The 27,230-nt window shown below is 37.3% G+C and overlaps 1 protein-coding gene across 4 annotated transcripts; it reads left to right on the forward strand.

Moving 5' to 3' along the window:
- Window positions 1-5,670: 5,670 nt before the first annotated feature.
- On the forward strand, window positions 5,671-26,910 carry LOC109051129 (dnaJ homolog subfamily C member 24). 4 transcript variants are annotated; one of them, XM_042753107.1, is made up of 6 exons: window positions 5,680-5,942; window positions 17,216-17,322; window positions 17,635-17,746; window positions 22,656-22,794; window positions 26,456-26,524; window positions 26,603-26,910. In XM_042753107.1, the coding sequence occupies exons 2-6, from the start codon at window positions 17,279-17,281 to the stop codon at window positions 26,734-26,736; spliced, it is 498 nt and encodes a 165-aa protein (XP_042609041.1). In that variant the 5' UTR covers window positions 5,680-5,942; window positions 17,216-17,278; the 3' UTR covers window positions 26,737-26,910. The 4 variants fall into 4 exon arrangements, with proteins under 4 accessions (XP_042609040.1, XP_042609041.1, XP_042609042.1 ...); XM_042753108.1 differs by lacking the exon at window positions 5,680-5,942 and adding an exon at window positions 16,974-17,122; XM_042753109.1 differs by lacking the exon at window positions 5,680-5,942 and adding an exon at window positions 17,092-17,110.
- Window positions 26,911-27,230: the final 320 nt, after the last annotated feature.

Here is a 27,230-nt window from a genome sequence, read left to right on the forward strand (position 1 = left end):
ATCCAATTCCAATTCAAAATGTACATACACCTTGTATGTACATTTTGTGATACACAACCTCTAGGAAGCTGCACCATGATTCACAGATCTTAGACTAATCTCTGTGTGATTAGACGGACATCTTTGACACAAAGAGGAATGACGGGTTGTCCGTCACTTCATGTTATTACATGCCAAGTCACATTACAGTGGCTCTGCAGACCTGGCACCAGCGGGTGAAGCCCGTCATTCCCTTCAGCGGCATCCACTTACACTCCAGGTGCCAGGACCAAGAGGAAGCAGGCTGCCCACACAGCCTGCCACCCTGCAGGGAAGAAATAGCGAAGAAGGCGAGCATGTTAACATGTGGAAACTGTCTAATCTGTCTTCTCTTATGCATTGACTGTCACTACAGTTCGCCATATCACACAAACATACCTATCAAGACGAGAGCAGATCTGATTAGACCCTGCTGAGATCATCCTGATAGATACAATGTAGATGAAGGCTAACATTGTCATGGTTATTTGAAACTTTCACAACATTTGTGGCGTAGTTGTGCATTGGCATTCCATGCTGTTTGCCAGAAGGTGTCAAACTGAAGCCAGTCATAAGATCATTGAAATAATTCCCTTAGAAGCTCTAATGCTTGTTTTTACAGTGCAGTGCTAAACCAAACTTAAAAAATGTTAAAAGTACACTATAATTTTACCTGATTATAGGGTTGGACAATAATTCAATATCAATATGTATCGCAACATAATTTTTTTTTAAATAACGGTGATATGATTTTTAAACATATTTATGGAATTATAGATATTAAAACTTTTATTTAGCAAGGATGCTTTAAATTGATCAAAAGTGATGATAAAGATATTTATAATGGTACAGAAAATTTATATTTCAGATAAATGCTGTTCTTCTGAACTTTCTATTCAAAGAAACCTGAAAAATATCCTCAGCTGTTTTCAACATAATAATAAATGTTTTTTGAGCAGCAAATCAGAATATTAGAATGATTTCTGAAGGATCGTGTGACTGGAGTAATGATGCTAAACATTCAGCTTTGACATTACAGGAATAAATGACATTTTAAAATAGAAAAAATTAAAAAAAAAAATTGGACCAAATAAATGCAGGCTCAGTGAGCAGAAAAGAATTCTTAAAAAAAAAAAAAACTTACTGTTCAAAAACTTTTGACTGGTAGTGTAAGTGTATGTTAGCCTATAGTTTTAAGGTTAAAGATATTAAAGGGGTCATATGACGTTGCTTAGAACATTATTTTGTGTATTTGATGTAATGCAATTTGTTTATGCATTTTAAGGTTCAAAAAACACATTATTTTCCACATACTTTACATTATTGTTGCTCCTCCTTGCTCCGCCTTTCTGAAACGTGTAAATTTTTACAAAGCTCATCATTCTGAAATGCGAGGTGTGTGCTGATTGGCCAGCTATCCAATGTGTTGTGATTGGCCAAATACCTCAAGCATGTTACGGAAATGTTACACCCCTTACCATACTGTGATGCCATGTGTCCTGGAGCGCCGAGACAAAATCAATAAAAAACTATTACAAACGAGGCATTTGTTGCATCCAATAGGGACATATTTACTTATTATAAGGACTTATACTGTCTTTTTATGCGTTGCGTTGCATGTCACACTGCATAAACATAAAACCATGTCTGCATTTGTGATCGGAGAAACAACAAACAAGAGCTAATCTACACTGCTCTAAACTTGCGTTTGAATCGTCAGTGGCAAATTCATTAAATATGAAAACGTACTTACAAGCTGTGAGTCAGAAGTGCCAGACTGTCCTTGCAAAGTTGGAATTGCCCCACTTTATGGAAACAACTCTCTCGGGTTAAGGAAACAGTCCTCTGTAAAATGTGCAGCAAAAATCTGAATATTTGGGTTGAAATTAACCACTGATTTCTAGTTGTGTCCTCTTTTGAAAGGCCAAACAAAGTAGTTTCGCTTACACAACAAAACACATAGCGTCTCCATGACATGGTGGCGGCAACAATTCTACAGCGAGAATTAAAGTTACGCATTCTTTCTTTGTGTGAACATTTGGGTGGTGTTATGCAAATCTTCCCACACAGTGATGTAGATATGTGGGGGCATGTTTAAATGAAGCATTTTAGGAAGGCATGGACGAGTCTTTACTTTTATAAAAAATATATTTTGGGGTTTGAGACTAAGTCTTTGCAACTTATCTATTCACGAACAGCTTTTAACACTCCAAAGAGAAAAGAAAACTTGAAATTGCATCATATGACCCCTTTAACATTAATAAGGAGAGTCTGAGATGTTTATCTGACAGTGATTTCACATTTCTTGTTTGTATGAAGACTAAATACAAATAAAAGATGAACATGAATTTATTAGTGCCATTTTTTTTTTATATTGTGATATAAATTTTGTCCATATCGTCCAGCCCTACCTGATTATCAACACCCAATTTTGTTTTAAACAGCAGAATCTGCTTCACTTACACAGTGGTGATTGGGAATTAATGTGTAGAAATGAACAAACAGAGAAGGGCTGAAATGTTGAGTCTCTATTGTAATTAAGTAGCAACGGCTCTGCTATGTGTTTCAACTCTCATAGCCCAATGGAGATGCAAGTGACAGGCTATAGCATCAGCTGCTGTATCCCTGTTTGTTTTCTGACAAGCTAGTCACTCCTCGTAACAGCAAATTCTGCCTGTGCATTATAGGAAAACCCTTCAATGATCTTTTGAAATTCATATAAGGTTGGAAGAGGGAATTACATATCACAAGAGCAGCGAAATAGCTAACCATGTGCATCACATTCCATCAAACCATCACGCAAGAATAAAAACAGTCTAGTCTTGCAGAAGGAATGTAGCATGCCACATAGCCGGGTTCAACGAAACAGCGTTGGAGGGGGATTTTCTGCACAATTTTAAAGCATGCTGCTGGGGATTCTTCACAAAAGGTGTTTGGAGAAGCTCTCTGGGGGATTGCGGCAGAAAGGACCTGAAAATTGACTAGCGAATATTGGGAAAATGTGTGAAAATCAAACGCCAAGGCTTGCAAAATGAGCAAAAACCGTTCTGCACATTTTTATTACATCTTCACCAGCAATACAGTAATGAACATATGACAGTACTGAGGATTTCTTTAGGAAAAAAATGCTAGATTTACAGTATTTCCATAAATGAGGTTCAGCTCATAAGCCAATGGGTCATAGTTACATGAACAGTACAGCATATTGCTTTTACAATCAACAGGCAACCTCTCTGCAACACTTATATTTGGGTAATATAAGTAATTCTTAACAGACAAGCCTTAAGGAGATTGGCCCACTGCCTGCACTGAATGGTCATCTCACTCCTAGCATGCATATGTGTATCACAGGCAGTGGGGAGCAGGTTGCTTGGGCTGATAGAAACCATAAATCAGCGCTCCTGAAGGGAACAGATGCTGAGAGCATGTGGGAATAATTTCACAATTTAGCCATAATTAAAATTCACCTTAGCACGGCTCTGCCACTTATCAACTGATTATTTCCTTCTGATTCAATATTGGTCTTCTTACGGGGCTCCTGGCATCTGCCCTACTGACCTTTCCTGTACTAGTTTGTTCAAGACATTTCACATGAACACATCTTACCACCTTTTAACATCACATGAGCAGATGATCAGCAACGCAGTAGGGAGTTAGACTGTGTATGTGTAATGATTCCTGATGCATCTCTCTATGGACTGCCATTTAATAACACATTGTGTTTCCTCTAACCACATCTGAATGACAAGTGTACACATTTTTTAAAATATGTATTCTCTTAAAGGGAAGTTTCTTTTAAAAGTGTCAAGTAAGATGATTCTGAAGCAGCACTGGAGCAACAGTTTTGTTTTTTTGTTTTTTTAAAGCCTTAATGCTTTTCAGAAGTTCTCTTCTAGTGGCACAAAAAAAATGTATTGATATTGATATTGATAATTTGACAATTACTTTCTTTTTATGCCCAAGAACAAAAGTAATCTAAATGCAAAAAAAGAAACAATGAGAATACACAATTAAATATCAAATATTGTTGTAAATCCCTTAATTAAAAAGGATTGTTGTTATTTTTTAAACTTTGTTTTAATCAAATGAATTAGGCTACAGAAAATAGATTAATCAAATTAATCACATACTATACTTTTACAATTGCAAGACTTTACATTATTGTAGCTGTTACATTACAAAATGTGACTTTAGAATTCAGTATTTTGTTTGTTTTACTTATGCGTGTTTGAACATAAGTTTATCAGTGGCCTAAAGTCCAAAGCAAACCATTTTGCAATCAAGTTTATCAAATATGGACACTAGAGTGTTAAAATAGCATTAAACACACCTTGGAAATTAAGAGACAAGCCTCATATTTTTTTTATTTGTCTCCATCTACAGTGCATATGCTTCAACAAGAATTGAAAATGGATTATTTGTTATTGATGGCCTCAAGGCTGTATCTAATGACTTGGCATTGGTGTCATGTGACAGACATTGCCCTCAGACAGGCATTATGATCAGTCCATTAGCTGTGCCAGTCAGCCTGTCAGAGCTCAGAGACAAGGCTCCACTGAGACGAGAAACCCACACAAACACTCCTGCAAATTCCTGAACAGCTTTTGCCCAACCTGTCCCATGCAAACCAGGCCTTATACTCAGATCTTACCACTCATTTACTTACCACTTCTGCATATACACTGAAAAAAAATTATAAGTTGTAAATAAAACAGATTATTGGAGCGTTTTTACAAAAAAAATACTTTTTTAGTTTTTACACTTTAAAATTTCACATTTCATTCCATACTGCTGCTTCATTGTAATTTTTTTGTGAAATTTACTATCAATTTTTGAGTATTGAGTATTCTACACTATGACTTTCAGTGTTATCATAGACAGTGTTTTATGTCAACTACCCTTAATAATTTTCTGTCGATGTTGCAACATAAAGTCAAAAGCTTTCAGGTACTCACCAATGTAGAAATGTGGTAATCGCAATCTGCCATCATCATTAACTTTTTCTGCCAGTTAAATAATCCACTAGAGGTGAGGTGGGGTGGGGAAGATGAGGGGTTACAGAGATAACTTGTAGTATTTAGCTGGTCACGTGATGTCAACATGGCACCCCTCATGAGTGGACCCTTCCAAATATGCTAAGTAGGCTACAAGTAGGTATAAGACCCATTGGTTTACTGGTTCAATGACCTTAGTCACATCTGGATCCAAATTAAATATATGTAATGAGAAACCAAACACTTGGTACACTTTTAATAAAAACAAGAATCGAGGAATTTCCGTTAGGCCTATTTGCCTATTTAAAAATGCTGTGTTCAGTATGTCGCTTTTGTTTTTCTTACATCTTTGTTTAATTACTACTAAAATCGTCTATTTCATCAGCACCTTCTGTTTTTAAGAAAAAAAAAGGTGCGTGGATGTGTGTTTTTAATCACGCCTCACTGGAGAGCTTCGCCCTTCTCTCGCTGAACACGGATGTCGAACTGCGCGGGTGGGAACATTCCCGTTTCCCCGTGCTTCATTTAACAGCAACCCCGACTCGTCCTGAAGTACAGAAAATGACAGCGCAATTACACGCGAGCCCGTGCTTGACACGAGGAGGAGTGTTACCTGTCTCCGCCTCAGTTTCCCGCGCTCCGTCGAGACGAGTCAGCAATTAGACGGATGTAAACCCGTCCTCTTCCGCCCAGCAAACAGACTCGCGCCAGTCACACCTCACTGTGTCAATCACAGCCCGTCACAACACATCAGCTCCGTGAGCAAACAGTGGAAAACGCGGGCTGACAGCTCGGCCTTTTCTCACACCTCGCACCTGTGGCTGGCTCGCGTGCGCTTTCTTTCCACACCTTGATTCCACGGTTCATGAGAAAGTATGGAAGTGTGAGTGCGCTGAACAGAATGCAGGCTAACCAGCAAGAAATCAGGAGGTTTGTTTATTTGTTTGTTTTAACCAAAAATTATGAGGACTGAAGGACAAAGTGTTTTAGAGTAAAATGGCAGAAAAAATAAAATATATCCTTAATAAATGCATATAGTATGGAAAGTAATAAAAAGGCAGGTAAGACTAGTTAGACATGCTGTGAGAAATGTAGATGTTAAATCATTGTGGCATGTTGTGGGGTAGGTTGTCACAGTGGTATTTAAATAAATAATTAGTTAATCTAATAATGAAAATATTAAATGGTACAAGTCACATCACTTGATCCATCACCACTCTGCACTGCATGGGTGCCGTCAGAATGAGAGTCCAAACAGCTGATAAAAACATTACAATAAAGACTGCAGTCCATCAATTAACATTTTGTGAAGTGAAAAGATGCATGTTAATTCATCATTAATGCATTTTAGCTGTCATTACTGGTCATAATACGAGTCAATGATTAATCATAATGCTTCCTTCAGTTCAAAAGTTCCAATACACCAACATATTTGTTTAGAAATGGTTTGGACTGTTTTCGCTTGAAAACAGTGCTTGATCTGTACATATTTCTTTTCTGATTCAGACAAGCACTTCAAAAACAGCAATGTGAGAAAAGTTAAATACAAAAATATAAAATAGTTTTGGCCCAAAAATACTTTGTATATAATGCTATACATTTATAACATTTAAAACTCATTCAAAAACCTGATTAGCTTTTTCCTGATAACACACTTCAAACTTTCAGTCAATATCTATCTTTATTATATAATTGATCCTTTCAGTTTTATTGTGTTCACAGCTGTAATGGTAAGATTATAGTAATGCTAAAAATCTTTGTAACCAACATAATAATTGGACTTTTAACTCAAAACCTTTCTGAGAACAGCCCCATATGACATGTAGCACTGGTCTCCCTACATACAAGTTCTGAAACAACTAAAATCAAGGCCAAAATCTAAACAGATCATTCACACGAGGCCTCTGTTGGTTTTTGTGTTAGTGTAGTTCTAAGCCCTGGTTATCAACACCTACTCGTTCCCAGTTTTCCTCTCTGAACCTCTATGGAGCAGCGAGCTAAATCTGTGCTGTGGGTTCACCTCTCTGCACTGGGCCAGGCCTGGGCTCACCTAGTGTCTCCTCTCTCAGCAGACAGGCCCCATCTGCCACCTGCTCCGCCTCTCTGTCCCAGTGACAACTGTCGAGCAGGCACGCAAGATTGATTATCAGTCAAAGCCCATAGCGCTAGCAGCAGATTTCGCTAGGTAAAGCTTGCTGATCCAGCAAAGAGCCAGAGCGCAAAGTTACGCTGGGCCGTGCCAACCACGCTCTGTGTCGGGGCGCTCAGAGAACAGCCGTGCGTGTCGCCATGAAAGCCAGCCAAGGAAACACAGCTGCAGCACAGAAGTTCCGGCCTGGAAAACTTGGCATCCAGCAAAGGACTCATAAATAAACATGGCTGTAAGATGGCACCATTTTTGGGTGTCTCCTGGGCCAGGATAAATAGCACATGATCTTATGCACAACCCATTTGGAGAGGAACAACTCAATATACATTTACATTTAGTCATTTTACAGACGCCTTTGTCCAAAGTGACTTACAATTGGGGAATACATAAAGTGATTCTTCTTAAAGAGACATACAGACACAGGAAGTGCCCATAATACCAAGTTTCAGGCATTTGTTCAAATAAGTACAAGCTAGAAAGGGAAGGAATAGATAAAGAGAAAGACAAAGTTTTTTTTTTTTTTTTTTTTTTTAGGATGAATATAACATATAACATAATGTAATATAATATAACAGCACTTGCATGGAAGAGAATGTAAAAGAATTCATATATATCTCATAATCCTGACTAATATGTTAAAGCTGGACTCTAATATTTTATTTTATTAATGTATGTGGATGCTATTTTTTATGATCATGTAGACTGAAATGTGTACCAAGTTTATTTTTAAAACCACAGATTCATGTATTTTCTGTTTTTAATGTCTATGGTAATAATGAAAAAGCTCCTCCCAGACATTTAATTTGTTGTATTCTACAAAATATAAAAAAAAATCTACCAAAATTGTGTCCTCTTGAGCGATTCAAACTCAATTAAGTGAAAACGAGATGGAGAGGAAAAGGATTATGTGGTTTCCACTTGCTCTTAATTGAATAGAAAACACCCTTTCTTTGGTAGAGTTTCTAAACAGTACGAACACCCCCAAATGTCTGTACTTTCTAAAGCTCTTTGACTGCGTCCCCCATGTGGTCGGCATTCCCATTGAAAAACAAATACGAGCACTGAGTGCTTCTGGGCTGAGCTTACCTCCTCCAGGAGAGCTCAGAGCATTGGGTCGGTTGGGCGGCCCACTGGTGGGGAATTCACCTCATGGATAATGACGGTTGGCAGGGGTGCTGCCTCGCTTGTGGCTCCCTGCCAAACTACTGTCGGTCAAAGTCCCTTTCACGGGGGAAGCCATTGTGGTAGATTTGCATTAACCGGCGAGGCCTTGTGAGTACAGTGCGTGTCGTGCTGAGATATAACTCTTTAATCCGTCATCATTCACTTGAACTCCTTTCAGCGCTGCGTTCCGCCGCGGTACTTCTGTGTCATCTCAGGTGCGACACGCATCCACAACAACATTCATTATCCAGGACCACTTCCCTCCCTGAAAGTAAACCGTGTTTGATTTAACAGCCAGAATGAACCCAAGGGCCCCCCATGTAGACGGAGACAGCAACCCTAAAGCTTGGCAGCCATTCAAGGCCATGAATTCCTCTCTCCAACCAGGATGTCACGGCCAAGACATAGAGACTGTATTTTCCTTTCTTCTCCTGGATCTTCTTCCTCCTTTTTTCTTTCTCACGTCTGTTTGGTGGGGGCGCTCCGTTTAGACTGATTTAGGGGGCATCCGTGTCGACCGGGAACAATCGGTGAACCGAGGGACAAAGCTACTTGAATTACAAGTGGTTGGTACTCATGGAGAAGAAAGGGTGTTTCAATGCACCCTTCAGGGGGCAGCGTAGAGCCTCACCTATGGAAATGACGAGTACAAGCACACATACACACACAAGGAACTCAAACACTTCCCTCATCGCCACTGGAGTGCTTTGCAAACAAACACGGGGGAAATTTTCATACTAATGGCCAGGCGTGGAACCTCAGTCTTGAACTGCTGATTTGATGTGGTTTGTGTGTCACGGTTGAAGTAAATAAGTGGTTTTATGGCCTGTAAACTGTTTGCAGCAGGAAAATGGTGCCATTATAGAGGTGTTAGTAGATGTATTGTATCAAAGAGATCTGCAAGGAATTTTGAGATGAAGAAACATCCTGAAAACACTTGTTTATTTGTGAACTAACAGTGTCCCATTATATATGCCCATCTGTATACAACCATTATTACACAATAAATATTGAAATGGTTTAGGTATATAACACCCTTTAATTACAGTAGATTATTATAGTTATAAATATAATAAAAATACATCATAAAATATTATAAATATCTTATTTTAAAATTGAGTGGACCTGGTACTAGAGTAAAAATATAAAATGTTTAAATATTAATTTGAAAAAGTCTTTAAAAAGTAACAAAAGCAAATGACATTTTCAAAAGTTTCCATGTTTTAATGTGCCTGTAATATAATACTAAAGAAATATGTTTAATTAAAATCATTAAAAAAAATCCCTGTAGTTTAAAATCTTGTAAAATTGTAAACATACTGCTTGCAGTACAATATGCAACTGAGGATGTAGGCTGTAGGTAAATATGTTATGTAATTATAAATCTATGAAATATTTTATATACCAGCAATTATAAATAAAAATTAAAAATTATTTGAACCAGTGTTGTTTTAGTATCATTGATATGCCATTATGGATTTTTGTAAATAATGTGAAGTATATTTTATTTTTATGTGTTCTGTTTTTATTTTCATTTAGATTAAAGCTTTAATGTGTGTGTGTGTGTGTGTGTGTGTGTGTGTGTGTGTGTGTGTGTGTGTATGCGTGCGTGTGTATGTGTGGTTGTATTTTGTGTAATTTTAAATTAACAGTTATTTTAGTTTTAGTTATTTTAGTACTTCAACTTAAAACGAAAAACCATTAAATTGGCAACTAGCTGAAATAAAATAAGTTATTATATGAAATAATTTTCCTATGTTTTATTTCAGTTAATGTTAAATGTATTTCAAGAAATGAAAATGTGTGTGTGTGTGTGTTTTGGTTTTGGGTTTCATTAAGCCTGGTTTGAACATCAAACTGGTCAACATTTTGATAAAAATGACATTATTGGAGTTATAGAAGCTTCAGTACATTGCATTGTATCCTTACCTTTAATTAAGACTGCTTGACTTCAACAGGATCAATAGTGTTAGCTCCATTTTCAACCTGCAATTACAAACAAAAGATTGGCCTTCATCTCATTTAATTAGGGCCTTGGCATTGCGAGACTCCAGCTACCCACGCACTTTCTTGTGAAGATGGATATGTTTGCGTGTGCAGGGCGGGGGTGAGGGTCACATTGAACCACACCTGATGACTCCGTCCTGTTTAGTTCTGATCATGCATGGACAAAATGGACAGAAGGAATGCAATACAACAAGCAGAGACAAAACCTCATTTCGTCTTGCAACAAATGCAACTTTTTATATTGCACAAAAGGTTATTTATAGTGGAAAAATGTTCTTTAGGTTGTTAAAATGGTCTTTACACTAAAAAAACAATGGTTCTTTTATGAAGGTTCTTTGGGGAACCAGAAATGCTTTGTCACCTTTTCACAATAGCCATAATGTTCTTTATTTTGAACATTTAACAACTTTTTGAGGTAACCTACAGCTTCTTTGGCCCACAGTTTTAAAAATGAATCTCTGGAGTTATGGACACAGCAGGGACAGCCAGTTTCCTACAGCCAAATTTCAGGGTGAAATTCAACTCTGGGTCAATGAACAAACCGATCACTCATAATGATGGCTTCAACATCCGTTATATCAACTGGATAAAATTATTTGTCTTTCATGAAATTTAATTTTTCTTCACAAAATATGAACCATTCACAACTGAGCTTGCACCAACAGTTTCAATATGTTTGCTAGCATACATAGCTCATAGATGGACGCTGCTCTGATTTAGGTCAAAAATGCATAAATAATTCAATACATATCAAACGATCTGTAAGAAGAGACAAAGCAATAGTTACCATGAAATGAGTAAAACAGTTGTGTTGTCATACTTGTGTTATGACATTACTGTCAGATCCAATATAGCCGGCACAGCATCGTCTTTTTAGTTTCAATCTTTCTGAAAATCCTGCATCGAATTGTGCCTTGTATGTAAATGAATCTGCAGTAAAATAAAGTGAACAAAGGACCGAGTTCTTACTGACAGTCTGGATCTTCATTAAAAATAAAGTTCATCCACTCTTTCCTAACTTTGGGATCAGAAGGAAGGCAACACAAACACTGTTTTTCCACAACTTGGCACTGTACAGCGTCTTGTCTTTAGAGTCATCTTAATCGTTTGGTTTCAGCGTAGACCTACGCATTCGTCTCTCTTGTAAACACTATGGGCTCTATTTTAACGTTCTAAGCGCAAGGTCTAAAGCGCAGGCCACAGGTGCATTCAGGGCGTGTCCGAATCCACTTTTGCTAGTTTAACGATGGGCCAGTCTATTTACAGTTCCTTAATATAGCAAAGAGCCAACAATGCGCTTGATCACACCTCTTTTTCAGACCAGCATGCCCACAGGGACAAATTGTCACAAATGCATTTGCTATTTAAACAACGCTGCGCAGGACAGGAAAATGAGATCCGCGTCAGGCTAAAACTAGCAAAAACACTTGCGCCCCGTCTTGCACCGCATTGCGCCGGGTGTATGATAGGGCCCTGAGAATTGTGAGAATTAGTGGGCGGAGCAAAACAGGCAGTGATGTAGAAGCAAGCAGTGATCTTCCGCGGAGCCAGTGCTTAACCACACTATTACATCAAAGAGTAGAACATTCCAAAAGCTGTCATTTTCACAGGCTGCCTTTAATATAAGCAGTTTTTAAAGTAACAACAAAGTTTTGAGTTCTGAAACTTACAGAATGTTAAAATGACCTCTAATATGTAAAAAGATCAAGGAAATTGGCTTCTCAGTTCATGACCCCTTTAACATCCACAGAATCTTTCCATTCCACAAAAGGTTCTTTAGATTATTAAAATGTTCTTAACACTAACAAATAAATGGCTCTTCTAAGAAGGTTCATTGGGGATCGCTGTAAAACACTATATATGGTTACATGAAGAACCTTTAACCTCCACAGAACTTCTTCATTGCACAAAAGGTTCTTTACAATGAACAAAAGTTATTACAGATTATTCAATTGTTCGTCACAATAAGAACAATTATTTTAGGAACTGTTCAATGAAAGGTTCTTTGGTGCACCCAAAATGGTTCTTTCTTTTATATGCCATTGCTAGAAAAGCCCCTTTTGGAACCTTTATTTTTAAGAGTGTATCTGTTAGCATAGTTTTTCTGCAGAGTTCATAATGCACTTCCTTATTAAACCAAAGATTTATGAATGACCTTAAGACCTCAAAGACATGCGTTCGCTCGTTTGATCATTGAGTGCTTCAAGGACGTATGCATCACACACATACACAAGAACAAGGCTCGAACTAATCAGAATGCTATTTGCTAATTACTTTGTTTAATTCCTCCCAACTTTTAAATCAGTAATTAGCACAAATAATTATATGTTAGAAGTGTTGCACAATGTCATGGTAAAGTATGTTCTGTTTGTTTTGTTTACTTTTCAGTTCCAGTAATTAAAGTAATATTTGAGTGCCGTTAGATGTACGCCAGTCGAAAGCTTTTCTTGTTAACACCTACAGAGTCTGTAAATAACAACAGCAGTCAAATAGTATTAAAGACACTACAACAGACAATGGTTGACATATAAAGTGTTTTTATAATTCCATTAAAGTGTTTTCTAAGAGACATGCTGCATATTTTGAATGCTGTATATAAAAGCTGGCTTTATATTTTTAGAAAGGGAATCACATTAGCATAAGTTCATGATAAGTGTTCTGTAAGTAAGCTGTAGTATTCTCTATACAACTTTTCAGATTCTCTAACACCACAACTTTTCCTGTCCTTTTAGACTTGATTTTTTAGAGGCAAAAGTGGAATTACAAAAACGAATTACACGCATTAGTAAAACAAGAAAACAAACAGCTGGTATTGTGCTTTATACATCTGAAATGTCAAACAAAAATAAATCAGTACATTTCATCATGGAGTTATTAATTGCTGCATAATAAACCCAAATTGAGTAAACATGCATCGACAAACAATCTGGTTTGTCTGTTACATGTGGCTTCTATCACAGTGCTCATTAAAGACTTTGTTAATTAGCAGCTGGAGACAGTGGCTGAGGTGTGCACCGTGTGATTTTTCTTCTTTTTTTTTTCTTTTTCTGCCCTCTGTAGACTGTGACACCCAGGATATTTTAGATAATTCCCAGCACAATTAACAAACATCCACCAACTTTTCTCGCAACCCTTGTCACAATCACACATATATATTTGCTGCCAGATGGAAGTGTTTTGACTAATTTTGCCAATGTAAAATCTCACTATTTTGTGGCATACCTTTGTAATATGAGTGTTGCATTTTCTTGTTTTGCTCAGTTCTGTATTTGAACAATATTTGTTTTAAAAACCATGCTTTCTATCAGGATTTCTGCTGATTAATAAAAGTATCATTAGGATTTTATTTCAAGTAATTGTAATAATACTCCAAGTATTTGTTTCTCTGAATTTCAATCTTTATGCATGTCCTATCATATGATTCCCCCCCTTGCTATCACACAAATCAATCAATAAATCTATTTATTATACCTATAATCACTGATGACATCTTTATTATTTGGAGTGGCACAGAATCTCAGCTTGTAGAGTTTCATGAATTAGTAAATACAAGCAGTGATGCTTTGACATTTAAAGGATGCCCAGCTAGATCAAATACATTTCTTAGATGTCAATGTGATTCTTACGGAAGCTAGACTTGAAGTTTGTATCGTAAACCTAACGACCATAACACCTTGGGTAGTCTACAAGAGACCTCCTAATTTGCGCAACATGCTGGTTAGGGTCGGATCTGGTGGTTCTGCAACCAATACATTGTTTGAGCAATATACCTTTTGGTAATTTTAAGTTTAGTGGCTGCCAACAATGTTATTTTATGTATAAAACAAACTTTTAATACTTCTGGTAAAACTTTTAAGATCCAAAGAACGATTTCTTGTAAAACAACCAATGTCATTTATATGTTGCGTTGCCCTTTTAGACTGGGCTACGTGGGGGAAAACAAGTAGACAACTCAAAACTCGTATTGCTGAACATCGATGTGCAATTAGGCATCATGACCCTAGAAGTCCAGAAGCACAACACTTTTTCAAGTTTAAACATTCAATTTCGACTCTACAATATATTGGCATCGAAGCAGTTAAATTACCTCGAAGAGGGGGTGATATTAACAATCTCCTTTTAAAACGTGAAGCATATTGGATTTATACTTCGAACACTTTATCTCCTAATGGTCTTAATGAAGAATTTGATATTCGCCCTTTGTCTAATTATGACAATGATTTAAACAGTATGGCAGGATTGACCATATGGTATATTATATTTTACTTTTTCTGTCTTGTTGGTGTTGGTTTTTGGTTGTATTTTTGCATTCCTTTTTTTATTTTTCTGATTTTTTTTGTGCAACTTTGAATATTTTGCAGTCAGGTATTTATTGAAATGTATTTGACGCTTGTAATTTATTGTTGTTCTCACTTATGTGATTTGCTTATTGCCCTTTTGTTATATGATTTTTTGATTGCCCTGGGCTGCATTCAGCCCTGACAAAAAGGTGCAAAACATTTTTTAAATGGAAACGGTGGTGCGTTGAACACCCTGTTCTGATGACGCAAGAGTTGCAAAATATGGCAGCTGAGAAGGACATTCTTTGTGTTCTTTTTGAAGAATTTTTGGAGCCTGATGAAATTGGTATAAATACGTGTTTAATACTCCAAAATATGCTCGATGTTACAGTCACTGCCCTTGCCGTATTTTGTTGTTAATTACATTGTGTGAGGTGTCTCTTTAATACCGCGTGGTTTATACAAGCCCCATTCCAAAAAAGTTGGGACACTGTACAAATTGTGAGTAAAAAAGGAATAGAATAATTTACAAATCTCATAAACTTATATTTTATTCACAATAGAATATAGATAACATATCAAATGTTGAAAGTGAGACATTTTGAAATGTCATGCCAAATATTGGCTCATTTTGGATTTCATGAGAGCTACACATTCCAAAAAAGTTGGGACAGGAAGCAATAAGAGGCCGGAAAAGTTAAATGTACATATAAGGAACAGCTGGAGGACCATTTTGCAACTTATTAGGTAAATTGGCAACATGATTGCGTATAAAAGAGCCTCTCAGAGTGGCAGTGTCTCTCAGAGGTCAAGATGGGCAGATGATCACCAATTCCCCCAATGCTGCGGCGAAAAATAGTGGAGCAATATCAGAAAGGAGTTTCTCAGAGAAAAATTGCAAAGAGTTTGAAGTTATCATCATCTACAGTGCATAATATCATCCAAAGATTCAGAGAATCTGGAACAATCTCTGTGCGTAAGGGTCAAGGCCGGAAAACCATACTGGATGCCCGTGATCTTCGGGCCCTTAGACGGCACTGCATCACATACAGGAATGTTACTGTAATGGAAATCACATCATGGGCTCTGGAATACTTCCAGAAAACATTGTCGGTGAACACAATCCACCGTGCCATTCGCCGTTGCCGGCTAAAACTCTATAGGTCAAAAAAGAAGCCATATCTAAACATGAGTCAGAAGCGCAGGTGTTTTCTCTGGGCCAAGGCTCATTTAAAATGGACTGTGGCAAAGTGGAAAAAACTGTTCTGTGGTCAGACGAATCAAAATTTGAAGTTCTTTTTGGAAAACTGGGACGCCATGTCACCCGGACTAAAGAGGACAAGGACAACCCAAGTTGTTATCAGCACTCAGTTCATAAGCCTGTATCTCTGATGGTGTGGGGTTGCATGAGTGCGTGTGGCATGGGCAGCTTACACATCTGGAAAGGCACCATCAATGCTGAAAGGTATATCCAAGTTCTAGAACAACAAATGCTCCCACCCAGACGTCGTCTCTTTCAGGGAATACCTTGCATTTTCCAACATGACAATGCCAGACCACATTCTGCATCAATTACAACATCATGGCTGCGTAGAAGAAGGATCCGGGTACTGAAATGGCCAGCCTGCAGTCCAGATCTTACACCCAAAGAAAACATTTGGCGCATCATAAAGAGGAAGATGCAACAAAGAAGACCTAAGACAGTTGAGCAATTAGAAGCCTGTATTAGACAAGAATGGGACAACATTCCTATTCCTAAACTTGAGCAACTTGTCTCCTCAGTCTCAGTCGTTTGCAGACTGTTATAAAAAGAAGAGGGTATGCCACACAGTGGTAAACATGTCCTTGTCCCAACTTTTTTGAGATGTGTTGATGCCATGAAATTTAAAATCAATTTATTTTTTCCCTTAAAATTATACATTTTCTCAGTGTAAACATTTGATATTTCATCTGTTGTATTCTAAATAAAATATTTAAATTTTAAACTTCCACATCATTGCATTCTGTTTTTATTCACAATTTGTACAGTGTTTTTGACACACCCACCAAACAAGAGAAAACGTATCTCAAACCCAGTTTCACAGCGTTTCCAGGAAACATGTCGTTTCATACCGGGAACTGTAGCAAAACTTTGCGCACCGGTTTGAGCTTGAACCTGTCGTGGTGGTGTTTTTTTTTTTTTTTTTTTTTTTTTTTTTTTTTTTTTTTAATACCTATAATCCCAATAACATGCGATTAGGAATCATTTTGGAATCCTTTATTCTTATTATTCATTAAATTGTAAACTAAAATGAAAGAAATGCGGAAAAAGTCTGCTTTAAATATATACAGCGATTAACAAAATGCAAACAAAAAAGCCTCTTTGCTTTGAGCCCGTCTGTTTCCACAGATACAGCAGCGTGTTCTCTCTAAAGCATCCGTGTAGAAACGTTTAATTTGAGGAGTTCCGCCATCTCAAGAGCAGTAGGATATCAGAACATAGACATTTAATTGTTGAAGTACAAACATAAGTACACATGATTTGTTGGCTAATTTGTGTTTACATCTATATATATATAATTACAAAATATGGCTTTTTGTTAAATCATACGTGTTTCTGTCAGGGCGTTAAAGAGCGAGGCAAACACTCACAAGGGAAGCGGCATGGATTGGAAAGGCCAACGCTCATGACAGCTGCACAGAAACGGGGGAAAAAAACTCTTTATATTAGGTTAGTAAGCATGACAGTTTAATTGTACGATATCATTCTGCAATATATGTATGTACATTACACTTTTTATCATTTTGTATGCTGTTTCGTTAGTTATATGTGGTGTGTTGTATCTTGTCCTCTAGCTGACTAGCGGTTACTGTTACTAAAGACAGTTTAAAATGTTTTAAACCTATTGACTATTAACTAATCATTGCTTTAAAGAGTTAAGTATGGGGGTGTGTATGTTAAATAAATAGTTATCGAATCGTCCTGCACGTACTGAACACATAATTCATGCTTTCCTGTGCATTTTTTGTTTGTGTTCTTCAGGATCATGGTAGATTCCAGTGGCCCACAGAAAGACTGGTACTCAGTACTGGGTGCCTGTCCAACAGATGACATTAAAGAACTGAAACAGAAGTATCAGAAGCTCATCCTCATGGTAGGTGTTCAGAAAACTGTTTTAAACATTGATAATAAGAACCAGTATTAATAACTGAGCAGCAAATCAACATATTACAATGATTTCTAAAGGATCATGTAATGGCTGCTGAAAATTCATCTTTGGCCATCACAGGAATATATTTCATTTTAATATATATTGAAATAGTTATGTTAAATTATAATATTTCACAATATTACTGTTTTACTCAATTTTAAATTTAGTAAATGCAGCCTTATTAAGCATGAGAGACTTTTCAAAAACATAATGAAAAAAATTACCTCATGGGTTACTTTCAACTCACTCCTATCCATAATGTGGAGATTTGGTCCCATATATTACAGTCATGCAGACCAACAAACAGTTTTCCAAACTTATGAAATCACAAAATTAATTATTTTTGTATTAGGGTCAAAGACGAAAAGTGTTTAAGCATAAAAAAAAGTGTAATGCTGCTTTAAACTGTTGTAGTTTTTCCCCCCAAAAATGCAAAAAATGTTTTCTGTTTTATTTAATTGCAATTTTGTTTTTGTTTTTCTGAGCAAAAAATAAATATCATACATTTTCCCCTGATTTACAGAAGACACCCAGTAAAATGTCATTGTGTAACAATCTTGTCAGGCATATTTACAACAAAAATCAATTTATGACATATTAAAAGACTAATTACTTTCACCCCAAATACTAATGAGTTTGTAATTTTACATTTTTAACATTTGCCACTATCCTAGGTTTTGCCCATTTGTCAGTAAGAATTTTTTACTAATTTAAAACACAATAAAATTTTGTATGATCCATTATTCTTTTAGATATTTTAATATGTACACGTCAGAATAAGCGTGTTGTTTGAATTTTTGCATAAATATTGTGTTACACTGAATGACAATGTAACATTATTTCAACCAAATTTTGACATTTTATTCTCCAAAAACTTATTTGAAACCTTAAAAGTAGAGAAAAGTAGAGTTTACTAACATTTAATGTGCTTTCTATGGACATAAAATCACTTTTGTAAATACCTTTTGATGCGGACATCTTAACGTCTTTGTCCCATTAATATATTGTCTCAAAAAATGCTAGGCTTTAGAGTCAAAAAGACTGTGAACCGCTGCCATAAATGCTGTCTAATATGTGATTCAGTGCATGTCTACCAAATTCATAGTGATAAAATTCATACCGAGATAAAGATTATGCAGATTATGCTTGATTCTACCATTAAAGTTTCCTCCAAGGGCAAATTGTTCTTGCTAAATACAAGCTTTGAAAACATATGCACAATTAATCAATGGCATCAGTATTTCTCATTAATACACATTGCAGGTTGACTTATCCCAGTCAAGTTATACTTAAGCTGATTTGTTTAATCCCAAACCCATTTTAATTACAGCAATCACATAACACCAGTCGATCAATCAGGATGTGTGCTGTGCAATTTGTAGAAGCAGTTTGAAGAGTCCAGACCAGCGCATTACGCAATATATAGCAGGAAAGTGATTGGTAATGAAATTGATAATGGTTTAAAAAAATACTGATCTAAGTCAAATGAATCAGTGTTGCATGATATCTGTTTCTTCAAATAATAGCCAGACAGTTGAACAGGAGTCAGTTTACGGATCCAGAATCAACCACACCATTTGCATTACCAGTGTAACCTCAGGCTTAAACCAATCCATACTGCTGTAATCCGGATTGCAGTCGGTCAGTGTCCTGCGTTCATGTCCGATCAGCCTGACAGTAGGGGGCAGTAGTGTGATGGTAGTAGCCTTTGTGCCCCCCCCCTCCACTGAAGCAGAGAGTGGCTGCAGGCAGCATACTAGAGCCCAGCGGAGGATGTGGCAGTGCTACCTTCGCAGCCTCTGAGAGATGATGATGTATTGTTAGAGCTGGCGAGTGCTCTAAATTGCCCAGCCCTTTATATTGTGTTCCTGCTCTCCAAGCTCCATTAGCCCCTGTAAATGAATATTTTACAATGCGTGCAAAGAGACAGCAATTAAAGCGTGTAACTCCGGAGGGGCAGGAGGACGGGCCGCTCTAACCGAGCACCAGCCTCTCGTTGTGTTATGTATTTATGACAAGTACCTGAGCCACGCAGACCGGAAGTTGTAGAGTGACACCATAGGAATTCAGTCCAGCATTCCTTCATCTTTCCATCAGACACTAAATCAAACGCTCAGTTACGACAGACCTGAATCAGGGATATGCCGCATTTCCACCGAAATTACCCGGAACAATTGTACCAGGAAATTTTTTCCCCAGGATCTTTTTTCCCTCCAGACCTGTTGCTTTCTGCGTTTCCACCGCGGTCTAAAGTACCGTGAAGATTAGGCAAATAGTCTGGTGACGTAGGTCTGCGCACATTTCTCAATACAAAGTACACAAATGTCAGACTTGTGTCCTCGGTAGTTCGGACTTTACGCATTCGACTCAGGAGCGTGATCTCCCGCGGACGGGATTCTGCAAACAGCAGCGTACTTGATAACATCAGTCAGCTCGCCTAGGCTACTTCAATTTTCCTCACTATATATTTACAATAAGACGAAATAGGATATCAAATACCACTGCCTCCTTTTGTTTTCATTTAAACTTTATTAATAATAGCCGCAGAAATGTACTTAGTTCAGGGAAATGTGTATATATCCTACATTACGATGAAACGAAATATTATATCAATTGCCTCTTTTTATTTTAATTTTAACCTATAGATAAATTGAATAAAGACCAAAGATTACCTGTTAGATTTACCCAAAAGGAATTATATTTTATGTTTAACCACTAAAGAGACATCAGAGCCAGCGGCAAATGTCAGAAGGACTAGCCGAGCTGAGACTGCTGGAAAAGTACTACCTTGTGAGCAGGGACTTTCTGAGGGGCATTTTTTTACCCGGAACTTTATTTAGATCCTGGTTCCTGCGGTGGAAACACACAGAGTACCAACCAAAAGTCCCTAGTTCCTGGGTAAAGTTCCAGCGGTGGAAACGCGGCTATAGTCTATTTGACAAAAGACTACCCAGGGAGATGTTTGTGAAGCAGAGGTATGTGTTTGCCAGGGCTAAGCTGCACTTCACACCTGTGGTCCTGACTCCTCAAGCTCACCTGCAAAGAGTAGAGGGAAGCAAAACCATATCTCCAATTCCGCCACTGGGGAGAGAGTCTAATTCTCTGGCAGAATCTGGCGTCCTGCTGGAGGTAACTGAGAAATTGTGCTGCCAAGCTTGCGCGACCATTCTCAGAGTTCAGGAACAGAGCTGTTTTTCTGTTTCTGGTCTGGCTGAGAATAGAAGTGGACTTTAGGATGGGTGGTGTTTCAGATTTACCACAGAAATAAAAACAGCATAAGGGTTTGGTTTGATTTTAAATTTTTGCACATGCTGATTTAAAGTTTCACTTACAGCTCAGGTTTTCACTTTAGCTATTTAGCTTTGGTCATTCTCTGATCCTCTGATCTGAAGCGTCCTAAACACAAATCAATTTAATCCTCTTAGCTGCCATCCTGTGCAGTTCCTAATCTTAATGTCTTTTTTACTCTGGTACTTTTAATTAAACTAAGATTTGAGTGAAAAGGGATGCTTTCTTGCATTTTACCAACTTGAAATCCTCCGTTATAGCGGCATGTGAAAGCACTAAGACTGGAGTGAACTCGCTCCCAAAAGCCTTCCATCTTTTGGATGGGCCCAATGAATGATTTACGTCAATATATTTAAGGTTCTTTCAGTTAAAGCTCATCAGCCCCTCTTTTTCATATTCGAGGCGGCTGAGCGCTTGCCCTCTTTCACCCGCACTGATAATGCCAAGAAACAGTTAATGATTCTCTTAATCAGGAAGTTAATTTTTGGCTTGTTGCTGCATTTGCTTTTCTCATTGCATTCTGACTGCCCATTAACAAAGTGAAAACAACAACAAAAACACAAACAGAGAAGGAGGGGATGAACGGGGAAACGGAGAACGGGCGCCCTTAAATTTTAATTAGTTTTAAACGTAATTGCTTGAAATGATTAGTTGAATTCAGTCTTCCTGTTACTTAAAATTAAAAATATAATCGCTGTGGACAGTAATTGGCTTGCCCCGGATTGTCGGTTATTGTAGCCCAGTGTCACCCCATGCATCATTACCCGACTTTGGCGGCGGTGCAGCTTCTGAACTATAGCGACAATACAAACACACACACACATGCAATGCTCTGCTTGCCTGTGCCAGAGCATAATCAGAGTTTGGTTGAATGCCTGCTCGAAAGGATCTAAGTTGTTTTCCGTTTGCCCCTCTCAACCTTGCTCTTCTCCAGTGGGCAAATGAAGAGCCCCCCGGTTCGGCTGACCCTCAACCCCCACTAATCGATAGCCACAGCCTGTGATCTGTAGATTCCTCAAGGAGAGGAATAACTCTATACTATAAGAATCCAGGCTGGAAGGGACTGTCAAAATAACCCTTAAAGCTCACTTTTGGGGGCTGCATTAGACTTCTGGGTAAAAAAAAAAGAAAAAAAAGTGAGCTGTGATGTTACAGTACGAACTGTCATATTTTAGGATGCGAAGTGGAGATTGCATTAGTGTTTTTGGCCGGAGGAAGGAGGCACCCTTTGCCCTTCTAACCGTCCAATCTGTCTAGCCCCGTCATTGAGAAGACACATCTGTCCTAACTGATATACATTTTGCCTTTTTTGCACCATTGTCCGTATTAGTGCCCATGCTCTGCCTTCACTGGTAAATTGTCCAAAAGCAAGGCTAGTCCATCAGCAAATTGTCCATGAACTTCCGTCAACTGTCATTTTGTTTACATACTTCTAGTCTATCTTTTGTATCTCCAGTCATATTGTCGGTTTCAGTTGTGATTTAATTAAATGTAAATGACCATGTGTAATAGTTTCAGTAAAGCATGATTGTCATCAATCTCATTGCTCAATTTTGATTTGTAGTTTCACCCGGACAAGCAGAGGCAGGACGTATCAGAAGGTGAAGCGGAGCAGCACCTGCAGAGATTCATTGACATTGACCAAGCTTGGAAGATCTTGGGTAATGAGGAGAGCAGGAAGAAGTACAACCTTGAGCTACGAGGTACGTTCCCACCTGTTTGTCCTCTCATGGGCTCTCAAGTATTGAAACCTTACTAGATTGAAGAGGTTTGGAGGAATTAGTTGTTTAGATGGGCTATGTTTAATTGAACTTCATAAGGGCTCTGTAAATTCTTTTGCTAAGCGACCATGTTTACATTTTTTTTTTTTTTGACTATTGTATAATAAAATGGGCAACAATTAAAAAAAAAAAAAAAGGGCAAATGGGATTGCTAATTAATCTCATAGCAACCCCCCAGAATACTTTAGCAATTTTGATTTCATCCACTTGTACTAGACAGTTTTTAGATGTAACAGGCTTCCCTTTACAGAATTTTGTGAATGCACAGCAAAGCATTTACTCTAGATAATAATGTAAAAATGTATCATTTATTTCTATTCATCAGTGTTGATAAAACTGTATTAAGAGCATAAACAAAATTTTGTCACTAGCCCTTTGGGGCAGACAACTAAAATTGTCTGAAATATTTAAAACGCCAAAGGAAGGAATGAAAACAGAGCTGTTGTCTTTGGTCTGGACAGATGCTTCCTTACAGAAGAGGATAGCGAGAATTGTGGGTAGTAGAGGAGGAGGGAAATAAAGAGAGATAGCGAGAGAGAATGTAGGTCAGGTCTGTCACACATGACCAATTCTTACATGAAGTGATAGTCTGCTTCTCTCCTCTCTCGCCTAAGGAAAAAGCTCCCCCTAGCCCTCCATTAGGACCTTCAATAAGTGTACATCCAGGGTCCTGTGCGCCATTAACTGGGGAGCTGTGGCATCGCCTTTGGGGGGGAACACTTTGCGCAGCTACTTGCTAACATAGATCGCCACAGCCACAGAATTGACATATATAGAGCTTCCACAGAAAAGCCAGGCCTTGTTTGGGCTGCACATTGCAGGAGTGATGGAGTAGACCTCTTCAGTTAGATGCAGTGACTTTATTACCCACATCAGACATGCTTTGTTTTTACTTCATATGCAAGTGTTAAATAAAGGTTTGCCTTTTAATGCTCATTTAAAGTTAAAACAGAATAACAGATAAAAAAAATAAAAAATAAAAAAAAATTATAACTGTTCAATGTATTCATTAGTAAATGTCAAAATGGTCAGTGCCAATAGTCTAGTCCAGCTCGAGGATGTTTCCCGACCACACCCCCTCTCTCTTTCCCACTTCGCTTTCTGTCTGTTCTCCAGTCATATCATAATACAGGCAAAACACCAAAAATAAATAAAAAAATAAATAAAAAAATAATAATGTCAAAATAAATATTACAATATAATGTTGTGATGCCTAAATGCACTATTGTATTTTTTTTTTTTTTTTTGATGATTTAATTTTTATTTTATCAGGCATTATAGTATAGAATTTTAACAGTGACTATTAATTGGTCTTCACTTATGCATGACAATAATTTTTGATACATATAAATATCGGTGCATCCTGAGAAGAAAAGAGTCTGAGCAGATAATTTAAGAAACTATTGTTGATATTTTAGTCTAAAAATAATCTTGGCTCCCTACTCAAGTCTAGATGGTCTGCTTTAATTACATTTGGAATTGATTCTGGCCAGCTCAAAGGATATACTAATCCCCATCTAACTAAAGTAGCTTGCCCTGTAGTCATACACTAGATGTTGAAATGTGTGTCAGTATTGACCAGACATGGTTTGCTGTCAAACTCTGTGGCCTCTAATTAAAAGGCCACGTCTGATTGGCTTAATCATTCACAGTTACAAAATGTATAGTATTTATAAATATTCATGCACCCTTCTAATCAGAAATGTATTCAGTCATTAATATTCATGAGTCTTATTCATGAGATATGAGAAGAAGATAGCATTTTACTTGTGTTTACTGTCATAGGAGAAGTCTTTATGACTAATCAGTTTATGCATCTCTGATTGAATGACTGAGCAGAAATGCATCAAGGGATAGTCATGCATTTGTTACTAGATGTTATTCTGGTGTACTCTGAATAGTGAGGTAATTAATTGAGTTGTTGGGTTGCATAACAGAAGTCTTCCCTTCAGTTCCTATTTACCATTTTAAATTTAATTTTTGCTTCATTTTATATCCGAATGAGATATTTTTTAGGTAAATGGAGAAATATCAGACTACTCATTTCAACAACGGAGCTCATTTCTTTGTCTCATCAAGTTCTTTTTTGTACCTGTATGGAATGAATGATGGAAATTAGTTGCAAGAACTGAAGTGGCACCTACTTATGACATTCCTTTAAACTAATTAAAAGAAAGCATGAGAAAACGCTGCACTCAAACCTGTTAATTGCTAGTATCTCAGACAGGCTGCCAGAAAGGGACAAGAACTGTTACGTGGAAGTGTCGCGATCTAATTTCAATCTTGGCCTCTTGACAATTAATTGTCATATTGCACTTTTTCACACACAGTTTTAGTTTTAAATTCACTTATTAGCAGTGCCTTTTGAGATGCCCAGCATTCCCTGCTTGAATATTCAATGAATATTTCAAGACAACTCATTTGTGTGTATACATAGCAGCAGTAGGAGACATGAAGGCTTTGCGAAGACACTCTAAATGACCTCAGATGACTTTGCAGCTTCCCTTTTTCTAGATCTCTTATAAGTGGAACAGTGGTCCACCAATCCTCTGTGATTATTGCTTAAATATTTAAACGAGCAAGGATTGCTCTGGAAACTTTTTACAGATGCTTTGAATCTTCCCAACACTTTTTCTTTCCTGCAGGAGCTCAAAGGTTCCAGGTTTGGCCTTTTAAAAAAAAAAAAAATAATTAAAAAAAAAAAAAATTCAAAGTGGTAAATGAAATGTAGCTTTCAGAGTACATTGAAATATAGACCCTAGTAAGGTTAGATGCCATATTGAATTTAATATATTGTATTAAATGTCCTAGATCGTGTAATTTTCACAACATACAAATTTTAATTTGTTTCTTGGAGTTTTTGTCCACTGAAAGTTTTTGTTGTTGTTGTTGTTGTTTTTTTTCATCTGATGAATCTGTATGTTGTTAAAGGCATAGTTCCAAGAGCTCTCTGACCCTCCATAGACAGCAAGGGTACTACCATGGTCAAGGCCCAGAAAGGTAGTAAGGACATCGCTAAAGTAGTCCATGTGACATTGGTTCAACCTTAATTTTATGAAGTTACGAGAATACTTTTTGTGCCTTGAACGTGGTAGTTGCATTACTGTCTATGGAGGGTCAGGAAGCTCTCAGATTTCATCAAAAATATCTTAATTTGTGTTCTGAAGAAGAACAAAAGTCTTGTGGGTTTGGAACGACATAAGGTGGGTAATTAATGATAGAATTTTCATTTTTGGGTGAACTATCCCTTTTAAAAAATAAATGTACATACACTGAATACACAGTACAATTTTGAGAAAAAAAATTCACAGCCTCATTTTCGTTTCTGTCAAAAATTTAATATGGCACTACCTTGACTAAGTTCTATTTATTTCTTCTTATTAGTGGTGTATTAGCCATAATGTATTGTATTGCATTCCCATATGCTATGTTAAAATGTGGTGCTAAAATGACTTCTTAAGTGGTCCTTTAGGAAATATTGGTTTGTTCATGATAGAAAAATAGCATGTTCTTTCATTGTTTTCTTCTTACTGGACTCGAACATCAATTTGACTTCATCTTCATATTATATTTTTCTCTGCAGCAAATGAACTGAAACAGAGCTGGCCAGTTGATGCTCATATAACCCACGAAGACATGAACTGGGATTGTGGTTAGTGCTCTGTCTCAAGCAGTTTACTGGTTAAATTTCAGTCTGGGTTATAATTACAATGCATCTCTTCTGTTTCAGAAACTGAGTGTTATACGTACAGCTGCCGCTGTGGAGGAGAATTCATCTTAGAGAAGGATGAAATGGAAGAAATGGAAACGGTTGTATGCTGCGATTCCTGTTCTCTCAGCATTGAAGTTAAGAAGGTTACATGACACTTTTGGATATGTTCAGCAAGATTCTTATTGGACTATTATTTAGCTCTTTTAAAATGGGACATATTCTATGGACACGGTTGATTTTAACAGGAAGTCAACCCTATTCTTAATTGAATGTGGCACAAATGAGAAATATTTTTTTTTATTAAATATTTATTCATGAATTCAAAAGACAATTCTTTCTTAATGCTCTTTTAATGTCTCCACATAGATGTTCAAATCAACTACACTGTAATAAACCTTCACATTATCCATTTCTTTTTTTGTGTAAGGGCACAAAATTTTCACTCACATGTACCTTACAGCAAGTGCATCACTAAATAACCAGAACTGGTTTCCAGAATTGGGTCACACTACACTCTCAGTGTCTCAGAAAGCCCTTTGGTTGTTTCCTCTGAGCTAGACGTGCTCTTTTGCGGACCAGACGCTTACCAAAAGGAAAAGAAAAAACTTTCTGTTTGTTCCCCAGCCCCCTCCTTTCATTCCCCTGT

Source organism: Cyprinus carpio, chromosome B25, assembly GCF_018340385.1.
Source record: "Cyprinus carpio isolate SPL01 chromosome B25, ASM1834038v1, whole genome shotgun sequence".
In the NCBI taxonomy this organism is placed as follows: domain Eukaryota; kingdom Metazoa; phylum Chordata; class Actinopteri; order Cypriniformes; family Cyprinidae; genus Cyprinus; species Cyprinus carpio.